Source organism: Salarias fasciatus, chromosome 7 (genome assembly GCF_902148845.1).
Source record: "Salarias fasciatus chromosome 7, fSalaFa1.1, whole genome shotgun sequence".
Taxonomy (NCBI): domain Eukaryota; kingdom Metazoa; phylum Chordata; class Actinopteri; order Blenniiformes; family Blenniidae; genus Salarias; species Salarias fasciatus.
The window spans coordinates 26,184,674-26,196,689 of record NC_043751.1 but is presented as its reverse complement, the minus strand read 5'-3'; the positions used below and the strand labels follow the sequence as shown (position 1 = coordinate 26,196,689).

Sequence of the window (12,016 nt, the reverse complement as noted above, 5' to 3'; positions counted from 1 at the left end):
GGTCTGCCGCGGCTTCCGTAGTTCAGGGTGCGCGCGCAGACATGCAATGGAGCTGTGTGAGAGCGCCCTGTTTGGGCTCTTAAAATGTACTAAATGACCTCGTTAAGAATTAATTATGGACGCTACGCGCTCAGGACACTTGGATTACAGCGGACGAGCAGTATGAAGGAAAATGGGAACGTTTTGTGGATTTTATGGACCATTTTTTCTGTCGGGCTCTGTCGGTCCCTGTTTGTTGACAACGAAAATCCCCAAACATCTCCAACTGCATTTGAAACGTCAAAAAAGTGCTCCAGAGTGTTTCTCAGCATGAGGGTGAGTAGAAAATGAGGCCAAATCGTTTTTTGGGTGGAGTATTCCTTTAATATATTTAGCAGATTTGTGAGATTAAATAGATTCTAGAGAGAAGTCAACCAAAAATTACAATTTAACAAGATTAGTTTTTAATCATAGGAATTGAATGTAAATAAAAGATTATAACATCATTATTAACATTGTGTATTTTTTATTTCTGGACAAGATCTTTGTTAAATAAAATGTAACTTACATTTTAAAATTAAAACTCATGATCGGATATCAACATGTAAATATAAAACCATTCGGGCATCTAAAGATTTCCAGTATTCCACTGTTTTGTAGGAACCTTTTAAAGCGGAACTGAAGTTGCATCCCATTTTCCGAGGGGACGACGTCCCGAACGGAACGTTTGTCCGATTCTATTTTGAACTCGTGTGGAAAATCGCCGTGGATTGGAGCGGTGCTCCGAGTTTTTTGTTGTGACATACAGTTTTAATTGGATTATTCTCTCGGTTCGGGTCGTGTTGTGACATATAAGAGTAAGTTGACTTAGTCGCGGTGTGATACGATGACGATCTATTTACATTCATCTTAATAGAATTAGTTTTAATGGGACTATTCTTTTGTTTTGGGGCAACGTGTGTCTAGAGTCAATGGGGTCGTTGTCTTGTGACATATAGAGTTTAAATGCGATTATTTTCTTGGTTTGGGCCATGTTGTGACACAGACGTTTGCGCATTTCCAGTATGATACAATGACAATGGCTGAACATAATCGAAATTTCCCATGAAGGTGAATAAAAATAGCTGCTGAAAGTGTTCTTTAAGAAACATGATGTTGGGTCTAGTCAATCCTAAAACATTTGCCTGCAGTGTTAAAATATTTAGACTGTTTGCACAGCCACATAATTTTAGATATGCCTCACAAACTGGTCAATCTGAGGAACACATCAGGACATTTATCACAGAAAACACAGAGATTGTTGGAGAGCAGAGTCTGACCCCTGAGATCCAGCTGAGATTACTCACACCGGCCTGCAGATTCTGGAGAGAGAAGCCTGACCTCTGGCCCTTCCAGGACCCGTACTGGGCCATATACTGGCCCGGAGGACAGGCACTGTCCAGGTAAGAACACAAGTGTCAGCAGTTGATTGTGCCTGCAGATTTTTGATACCTCTTTATTTTTGAAGGTATCTCCTGGATCATCCCGAGGTGTGTCGGGGTAAAACCGTCCTGGATCTGGGGAGCGGCTGTGGAGCTTCAGCCATCGCTGCTAAACTCAGTGGAGCCGCTCATGTCGTGGCCAATGACATCGACTCTGGTTTGTATCCAGGTTGATCACATCTCAGAAAGTCAGAATAGACTCCAGTTTTTATTTCAAAACTTGAAATCACCATATTATTTCAATTCAATTACACATCAACTCAGATATGTCAAGTGTTTGTTTTTTTCCAGTAATCCAGCCTGCTGAAAATAAATCCACGAGCAAGTTTCTCTGAATCTTGTTTAGTCTGAAATCCATCCAAATTCATGCAATATTTTTTTCAGATAGGTATGATGATATACAATATTAAAATCGTCGTGATATTGGTCACAAATGTAAACTGGAAAGATGCTTAAAAGTTTTTAGATTTTACAGGATGTACGTTTGTAAAATTAGTGTTAAGAAATTTAATTCAATTAATTAAATTTATAATAGTGATAATTACAACATAGACATGAGATGACAAAACAAAACAGAAAACTCCAACAGTCCACATGAGCAAACATATGTCAGTGTAAAGGAAAATTTCCTCTGATGAAATCTCTGCAGGTACCGACTCAGAGCTCATGGTTTTTCTGTTGTAATGGTTGGAGTTAAGAAATACAGAAAAAAGAGAGGTTGGAGAACAGCAAATAGATTCAAATGACACTATTTTATTGAAGCACATGTGCTTCTGTGCTGAAGAATTTCCTTTTGGAGATTAATGAAGTATCTTTATTGTATTTTATGCTTTTTTTTAACAAAATATACACTTGTGAGCACAATTTGCAGGATAAACATCAGGAAAACTAAAGGAGACATTTTTACACTAATATTTAACATTTTGCATTTGTGAAAAATAAATGACCAATTTCTGCAGTTACACAAGAAAAACATAACTTGAGATCATACTCAATACATCTTTGTGTGTTGCAGTTGCTGCTGTTGCAACTCACCTGAACTGTGAGCTGAATGGCCTGGAGCCCATATTTTCTGTAACCGACAACCTGATCGGTTCAGAGCCCGAGAGTTTTGACCTCATCCTTCTGGGTGACATGTTCTATGATGAGGCCCTGGCCACCAGCCTTCACGGCTGGTTGGATCGTTGCATCGAGATCCACGGCACCAGAGTCCTGATCGGAGATCCTGGTCGAGCCCAGTTCGAGAGTCACGTCATCCGACAGCTTTTGCATCAGCAGGCCCACTTTGAACTTCCCGAGTCTGTCAGAGAAGAGAACTACGGCCTCACCTGCAGCAGCGTTTGGTCCTATCGTTCTGAAGTCTGAGGATGAAAGAGGAGTGTCCGTGTTTCTGTGATTAAATCTACTTAGTCACCTGACTATCACTTTCTCAAGTGTGTTGTAGCTATAAGCTTATAAAATCTCTGGAAGTGCCAACATTGCATTCATCATGAATGTTTGGTATTTGCATGAGAGAATCATAAATGAAGCATCTTTATATGAGGATCATTATTTTGTTTAGACCCGGGGAGTCAAACACATTTTAGTTCAGAGGCCACATGCAGCCCAGTGTCATCTTGAGTGGGCCAGACCGGTTAAACAATGCTGTAATAACCTTTACATTTTAAAGCATTTCTTTATTGTGGCATGAAGTATACTTGATATGTCTATATTTTTACAAAACCAAACAATTACTATTGATGCAAACACCTAAATGCCCTTAAAATTCTATATCTGTTGCATTATGCATGTTATATTTTTTTATAAACTCACCCTGACAGCATGGCCAGTTTGCTAGCTTTCACGGCAGCATCACTCATATCTTTGCACTGAAACTTGTATCGAAAAAGCTTCAACACAGTCCTCTTTTTGGGGCATTTCATGGCCAGAAGTATAAAGAGCAGCTTGAAAGAAATGCTCCGTTACCCACTACAGAGCTGAGCTGACAGATTTTGTTTACTCTCATGTGACAGCGCTGTCTGCTGCTGTGGTGCTATGAAAAGCATTTTTTGGGTGAAAAAAAATCTTTTGTTTTACTCTGTTTTGATGAATAAACTTTCCTTCTTTAAACTTGTGCCATGGAGTGGTTTCTCTTTGCTTGAGACTTCTTGATGTTTGTGAACATAGAAAAATTTTATATCCTATACACACACACACACACACATGCACACACGCATACATATAGTAAAAAATGGGATGGTTCTACATTCAAAACTACATAAACGTTAATTCAGGGCAAACCCAATGTACATGTAGCCATCCTCACAACAAAAGATACAATCATGCAGTCCTTTCCAGTGTAGCAGACATCCAAAGACCTTGACCATAGGTCTCCCTCCCTGTTCTCGTTTATCAGCCTTTTGTGAACAGACTCATGCTTGAACATTGTTTCAGTTCTTGACTCAGTTTGTTCCCTCACTCCACTGACTGAGGTACTCATCCTCTCCGTGGTGGTTCATACATGCCTGGTTTTGAAGTTGAGGTTTCCCCACCAATATGGGAGTAGGGAGAGCTGGCAAACAAATACGGGTAGTTAGATCCGGTTCCCTGCAGGGGTTGCTGTGCGCTGGTCCTCTGGTCCCGGCTGGCCCGTGGGGCTTCACGCCTTGGTGTGGGGATTCCCTTGGTCTGGTGGGTTTGGGGGTCGGGCACTGGAGCCCCAGCTGTCATGACTTTTGACTTCTCCCGGTGTGGGTGGCCAAAACAATTTTTTTAATGAAATAGGTTCCTGCTAATATCAAAATTTGGCTACTAGACAAACTGTCTTTCAGGCTGTAGTTTTTCTATACATTGTTCATCTAAGAAATGAGCTTTGAGCATATATATTTTATCAGCTGAATCTGCTACTGACAACACAATAAAACATCCATTAATTAAAAGCAATAACTAGTAGTGTTTCTAGAAGAATACTTTGCATTCTGTAAAGTGTTGTTTAGGTTGCTTGCATAAATGAATCATGCGAAGGTGTTTTGTAACTGTGCAGAAAGCTTGCACAGCGCACGGAAAGTCTCGTCATACTCAGTTCTCGGAAAATGTTGTCCAGACAACTGTTTCGCAGAAATACGTTTGGTTCATTCTGTTTGTGCAGAAGAAGCGGAACCCACCCTCAAGGTGTGAACAGAAGTGAACCCTAGTTCAAGAGGATGTGGACCCGACAACCCAGATTCTCGGGTTTCACTGAAATGTTTTTACTGTTACCATATTAGGAAATGTCTGTGGGCAGATATGCCCACGCTATGCTTGCTCTTCCAACCAAATAAAAAGCTGAAGACATCATAAGGGGGTCGGAGACAGTCTGTGAGTCGCCACAGCATGCTGTGAGCGAACATTGTACTCTCCCGTTCTGCAGAAGCAGCCGAAACCCAACTCTTGTCTCTGTGTGTTCACTGTTTGGATTATTTAGTGTTTGAAGTGTCTTTGAACCCGACACATTCATAGGTATTTTTCTGACACCAGTACTGTTACGCGTAATCGAGCATTAAGCAATGTAGCAGTATTCATACTTGAGCACAAATTTTCAGAACTATTTTGAACTTTTTTGACACCATTTTGTTAATGAAACGTCTTCCTGAGGGAGGCCACCGAGCATCCTGAGCTGAGCGGCAGCTAAAAGTGACGTTCCGTAGACGTGGTCTGCAGGAGAGGAACCGGTCCTGGTCTCCAGAAAGGACTGCACTGTTGTTTAATCTGCCACTGCAGACTAAAAGAAGAGATGTCCTCTTTTCTAGGTCTGGCAGAAGACTGTCATCACTGGATGTTTGATTTTGAGCTGTGGACTCTCAGTTCAGAACAACTACACACAAGGATTTTTCTGCAAAACTAGAGATAACAGAGACAATGTCACAAGAGAGTCAACATCTGAAGGAAGACTAAACAGAGAGAATAAAGGATATACTTTCTGTCAAAATGGTATGACGTCATATAAATTTAATCATCAAAAAAAAATACCTGAAAAATAAAAGTCCCGCCCCCAGCACCCCCCACCTGCCCCCGCCCTCGCCCCCGCCCCCGCCATTCTTCCGGAATGAGGTCATGTCTGAGTAAAAGGTGGGAAATTTAAAAAAGGGGTTCTGTCTTTCCATCGGCGTAAGAGTGAGTCAAGATTTGCATATGCTATATTGTAGATGTGTACTGGCTGCTCTGTAGTCTGCATGAATGTGTTGAACTTCCATCCAGAGAGCAGGGTTCTCTTTGAGTGGGAGTTCAGGGAGGTAAGAATCGCGGGCTTTTTTTTTTTTTTTTGGAGGGAAAGTTTCATATGTCAGGCTGAGGGATGATGATGAGAAACAGATGTAGTAATGTAAATATCACGTGTCAGTGTCAGCAGAAAAAGAGCGGGAAAGTTAGCCTGTCACAAGGTTGCCATTGTATGTTGCGGGCTGAAGGCTGATGAGAACCAGATGTGATAATAATAATATGCATACCGATGTCTGTTTACATTAAGGCCCGCCTTCCTGAGTGAGCTCATACCCTACGGGTGTGATCATGAGGAAAAGAGCGGGAAATTTACTAAAACACAAGGTTGCCATTGTATGTTGCGGGCTGAAGGCTGATGAGAACCAGATGTAGTAATATGAGAAACAGATGTGAGACGGGGAAAGTGGGCGTGCATTGTACTGTACTGTATATAAAATGTTTCACATAAGTGTGATCATAGCAGTGGAATCGTTACGCGGCAGGGAAAAAAACATGGAGAAAGATCTGTTGATGAAAAAGACGTGGCGTCTTGATGATGGCCGGGGGTTGTTAGTCAAATTTAAGAGTGGTGGAGTATCGCCACACGTCGATCTATACAGCTATGAAACCACGCCTGAGGTCTACCATCTGAAAATCTACCAGAGAGACAGATATGATATTATATGTCAAGCCGAAAGGTTTATGGCCCCCCAATAAACCCCTCCCCTCGCCACTTGTGGACCATTTGTCCACCGTATGTCCACTGCGCATTTATCCCCCCCCCCCCCCCCCCCCCAAACTTCCTTCCGTCTGAGGTCTTTTGAAGTTCAGACAGACGGTTAGAGGGGGGTGAATTTATATTGTACTTAGAGATGGCGGAGAAACGTGTTATGAAGAGGTTATATTACAAGCTGAGTCATCATGGTAGTTTCGGCGGGGTAGAAAGAAAGAAAGTTAGGGTGGAAGATGTGAAAGACTTTTTATCATCTCAAGACTCCGATACTCTGCATAAACCGGCGAGGATACATTTTCCAAGGAACAGAGTTTTTGTTACAAGACCTCTCAAACAGTTTCAGGCAGACCTTTGCGATAGAAAGACGGGCTCACCTTTGAGCGTGGTTGAAAGATTTAACCGAACGCTAAAGACTAGAATTTCACTGCTAAGAACACTAGACGGTGCGTGGAAGTCCTACCAGACTTAGTAAAAAGCTATAACAACACTCACCACAGCAGTATAAAAATGCGCCCGGTTGATGTGACTAAGGGCCTTCAAGTGTTTCACAATCTGTACGGTACGCCTACACCACGAGACAAGAGAAAAAAAAAAATAAAGACAGGATTTAAGGTCGGCGATGTTGTCAGAATATCCAAGTTGCGAGGGGTCTTCGATAAAAAAATACGAACAGAGTTTCACGGATGAAGTATTTACGGTGTCAGAATGCATTGTGCGTACTCTGCGTATATAAACTCAAAGATTATGACGGCGAAGTGATCGAAGGTTCATTCTGTGAGCCGGAGCTGCAGAAAGGGAAAAAATAGACTCATTAACATTTAACTCATTAACATTTTTCAATCATACAATTTTCAAACAGTCTGTTAGATATTACATTTTACTACAAACAGATATGTCCGGGTGTCTGTAGCACTTTAGATGGTTATATGAGCTTTTTTAAAAGCTCTCCAGAGGTGAACCTAAAAATTATGATCTAAACAAGAAACTCAGGTTTTATCTTAACATATAAAGCAAATAATCAAAAGTACTACTATTTGTGACCTGAAGATAACCAAATCTGCTCCTAACTTGAAATTTTAAGTTACTGCTCTCAAAACTTTGAAACATGTCGTGTCCTTTGTGAAAAGCATCGTGAAATTCTCTGATGTTTCCCAGTTAACGTGATCACTGGAAAACCTTCACATCCACCCAAGTTCTAATATATAGATCTGAAAATACAACTCAAAAGGAAGGAAGGTTTTTAAAAAAGTGTATAAAATACAAGAAAAGGTATAAATGAATAGTAAAATCATTCAAAGACAGAGTCTCATTCTAAAATATTCAAAATAAAGCCACACAAACTTAATCAGGAAGCGTAGACACGCGCTTGAATAAAAACAGAATAACTGGTTGATAATTTTCACAAACTCAAATTCAATTTTCTGTATAAGAGACAATAATGATGATGTTGTCGATGTACGCCAAACAAAACCGAGTCAGCAGGTAATGTCAGCTTTGAAAGCTGCTGTCTCACAGCTGCAGCGTAGACGGTTGGACTGTCCGAAAAAAAAACAAAAAAACAACGTTAATCTTGTAAAGCGATATTGTTGGTCACAGAAGGTGAAACTAAACAAATCCTATGTATTCCTGTGTACAGCAGAATACAAATCCACAACTGTGTACCATTTCGCTCTGGCTGCTACTGATACTAAGATAGCATTAACATCTGGTACAACCGCAGTTAAAGGAATGACGCTGAAATGTATTTATTTTTCCTCGGGTCCTGTGCAAATCTGTACTTCTTTGTTCCTGGTTTCAAAAATGGGGTTTATCGGTGTGTTGTTTGGAGACAGACATGACACTCCTCGTTTCAGCAATGACTGAACCACTGGTCTGATCCCCAGTTCTTTTTCCTTTGATAAGAGATACTGTTTAACTCAAACAGGATATTTCACATCGTTAATTGTTGCTTGATAAGGTTCCACAGCCAGCAATCCTACATGATTTGCAAATACAGATTTTCTTCTCTTTTCTAACAAATCCACAGAAACACTACCAAAGAACAAAATATGACAAGCCCATGTAAGGGCAGCATTTCTATCAGAACAAAGAAAGAACAAAATAAAGTGCTTAGTTTAAGAAACAAATATAAACATCAGCTTTACATACCTTTTCCTGTAGCAATTTCTTTTCTGATCAGTCTCAACCAGCTGCACAAGAAAACAGAATATCAGCTCAATTTACATTTTCTCACTCTTTTTCTCCTCTGACAGACAGTAATGCGCGCAGCTTTACACACTCTGTGCTGCAGTTTGCGCCACTGTTTTACATGATTTGCGATGACAGGTTTTCTTCCCCTTTCTAACAAATCCACAGAAACATTACAAAAGAACAAAATATGACAACCCCTTGCAAGGGCAGCATTTATATAAGAAGAAAGAAAGAACAAAATAAAGTGCTTAGTTTAAGAAACAAATACAATCATCAGCTTTACATACCTTTTCCTCTAGCAATCTCCTTTCTGAACAGTCTCAACCAGCTGCACAAGAAACAGAATTTCAACTCAATATACATTTTCTCATCCTTTTTCTACTCTGACAGACAGTAATCACTCCGTGCTGCAGTTTGCTCCGCTGTTTTAGGTGGCGTAAAGATTAGTTGTGCGTCAACTCTTGCCTGTATCTTGTTTATAGCACTCCCTACATATAACGTGACTCTGTAGCTCGTCTGATACTTTAAAACTGAACAATCTCTGAATTACTGAGCCAGTGTTTTTTTTTTCTTTTACTGAATGGGGTTTTTATTGGGGTGTTGTTTGGGACACACATGGCACAATGACTCCTCGTTTCAGCAGTGATTGAACCACTGGTCTGATCACCATTTCTTTTTCCTCTGATCAGGGATACTGTTTTAACAAACAGGATTTTCCGCATGGTTAATTGTTGCTTGATAAGGTTCCATACCCAGCAGTCCTACATGATTTGCGTGCTGCGTCCATAATTTAGATGGAGCAGACGCTCAAACTGACGGAGGTTGTAACAACACATCCAGCTGAATGAACCTCTGCTTTCGTTGTATTTTGCAGGATTTTAATGAACAAAAATGCAAAGTGTCCTCATCATACGACCAAACAATAACATTTTAGTTGCTATCTTCATCATCTGGTTGTCTATGAAGAAACCGGTAACAAATGTCAAGCATTTTAGTCCCCGTACTGTCCCAATGATCACTTGTAACTGCACTTTGAAGTTTTTACGATGGGTTAGGTGTTGAGGAGATGAGTAGGAGCAAGACAGACGGATAGAGGGGGGTGAATTTATATTGTGCTTACAAATGGCAGAAAAGCGTGCCGCCATGAAGAAAGTCAGCGTGGAAGATGTGAAAGATTTTTATCATCTCAAGACACCTGTACTCTGCATAAACCGGCTTGGGTACATTTTCCAAGGAACAGAGTTTTTGTTACAAGACCTCTCAAACAGTTTCAGGCAGACCTTTGCGATAGGAAGACGGGCTCACCGTTCCTCCTCTCCTCTCTTTCATCCTCTGGTTGTCTATGAAGAAACTGGTAACAAATGTCAAGCATTTTTAGTTGCTGTCCCAATGATCATCTGTAACTGCACAGATGAATGGTTCAATGTTTCCGTGCACATCTTTTAATAATAACATCAGTCCCTCTGGAGAGAGACAAACAGTATTTGTGGACTTTCTACTCTGTCCGAGAATGGTTTATCTACTGGTCTGCTTGACAGGATGCTAATGTTCTGATTCCCTCTATTGTGAACAGTCAAGTCACCACATCAACATTTAGAAAAACAGAGGCTGCTTTCTGCCAAACAGTGAAATACTGTCCTACCGTCTGATGTATGTTTGGGATGTTTTACTGTTACTCACTCTGGAGCACAAATTCTATATAATCTTAATTTTGATAGCATATCTTTTCCTAATAATGAAAACATTTCTAAATCACAAACACATGTTGAAATTTCCAGCCATCTCTCTCGACCGGTAACAGTTTTGACAGCGGTTCTCTTGGAGGGACACCAGAAATGCTGACAGTTTGAACAGTGTCATTACTTCATGGACAGTATATCTCCTGCTGACGAGTACAAGAGAGAAATGCACCTACATTTATGAGAAACTTTTTTGGTTTCCCTTTAATGTTTAAACAAATCTTTGGTATTTCTACCGGTGTATCTGAAACTTGTGCCTGAATAACCATCATTATTATTATTTGATCACCGTCAGCGTCCCAGTTCTGTCGGCCGCTTCATTGTGTAGAAGTTTTTCTCCACAGAAATGGTGTAATGTTTGTCTTTGGTACTTGTTGAGTTTTGGCCTTGATTCAACACTTGTGGCACTCCGGTGGGTCTAGCTACTTTAGCTTCATCTCTTTTTCTTTTCCTTTGCTCACAGTCTCTGGTAATGGCATGCATCATTAAGGTTTCTTCACCCTTGCCAGTTTCTGATCATTTGTATTATTATAATAACCTCGGCCCCTAAATCGTCGTTGATTTGGTCTCATCCTGTCTCGTCCTCATCCTCTGAAGCCTGGTTGTGTTGATACAAACAGTCTATACTCTCCCAGAGTTGTGTATTGTACAGCATGAATCTTAGCTTTTTCTTTTTTTTTTCTGATTTGCAAACAATCCAGTTGCATCTAATTCTCTATTCCTTTTCCGTAATTCCGCAGGACTCAATGAAAACACGTCTGGGGCTGCTAATTCTGCGTCAATTGACACAAACACATGGCTTTAGCACCTCTGCATGGTGAGGCTGTAAGGCCTTATTTGTACTCACTTCCAGAATCAGCACCTGTAGCGAGCTTCAGACACTCACAGCCAGACTGAGCGTCTCTACATGCCTGATGTGCTTCTCACCTCCAGAGAATCATCGTCAGCATCCAAGTTCCTTCAACTTCCTTAAATCAGACACAAAATACGCGTCTCTCTGCTTTTCTTCACCTGGACAGGATGCCACACTGTCAAATGACTTCCTCAGATCAGAGGGACTGATGTTATTATTAAAAGATGTGCACGGAAACATTGAACCATTCATCTGTGCAGTTACAGATGATCATTGGGACAGCAACTAAAAATGCTTGACATTTGTTACCAGTTTCTTCATAGACAACCAGAGGATGAAAGAGAGGAGAGGAGGAACGGTGAGCCCGTCTTCCTATCGCAAAGGTCTGCCTGAAACTGTTTGAGAGGTCTTGTAACAAAAACTCTGTTCCTTGGAAAATGTACCCAAGCCGGTTTATGCAGAGTACAGGTGTCTTGAGATGATAAAAATCTTTCACATCTTCCACGCTGACTTTCTTCATGGCGGCACGCTTTTCTGCCATCTGTAAGCACAATATAAATTCACCCCCCTCTATCCGTCTGTCTTGCTCCTACTCATCTCCTCAACACCTAACCCATCGTAAAAACTTCAAAGTGCAGTTACAAGTGATCACTGGGACAGTACGGGGACTAAAATGCTTGACATTTGTTACCGGTTTCTTCATAGACAACCAGATGATGAAGATAGCAACTAAAATGTTATTGTTTGGTCGTATGATGAGGACACTTTGCATTTTTGTTCATTAAAATCCTGCAAAATACAACGAAAGCAGAGGTTCATTCAGCTG

The 12,016-nt window shown here is 40.8% G+C and overlaps 1 protein-coding gene across 1 annotated transcript; it reads left to right on the top strand.

Annotated features, from left to right (window-relative positions):
* Positions 1–732: 732 nt before the first annotated feature.
* etfbkmt (electron transfer flavoprotein subunit beta lysine methyltransferase) lies at positions 733–3,573 on the top strand. The gene is made up of 3 exons (XM_030096360.1): positions 733–1,421; positions 1,487–1,617; positions 2,476–3,573. The coding sequence occupies exons 1-3, from the start codon at positions 1,129–1,131 to the stop codon at positions 2,823–2,825; spliced, it is 774 nt and encodes a 257-aa protein (XP_029952220.1). The 5' UTR covers positions 733–1,128; the 3' UTR covers positions 2,826–3,573.
* Positions 3,574–12,016: the final 8,443 nt, after the last annotated feature.

What these genes read in the sequence shown, in the direction of transcription:
- etfbkmt (XM_030096360.1), top strand. Translation starts at nt 1,129, where the DNA reads ATGATGTTGGGTCTAGTCAATCCTAAAACATTTGCCTGCAGTGTTAAA. An exon ending in GGAGGACAGGCACTGTCCAG is followed by an intron (nt 1,422 to 1,486) that starts GTAAGAACACAA and finishes TTATTTTTGAAG; the next exon opens with GTATCTCCTGGATCATCCCG. An exon ending in GGCCAATGACATCGACTCTG is followed by an intron (nt 1,618 to 2,475) that starts GTTTGTATCCAG and finishes TGTGTGTTGCAG; the next exon opens with TTGCTGCTGTTGCAACTCAC.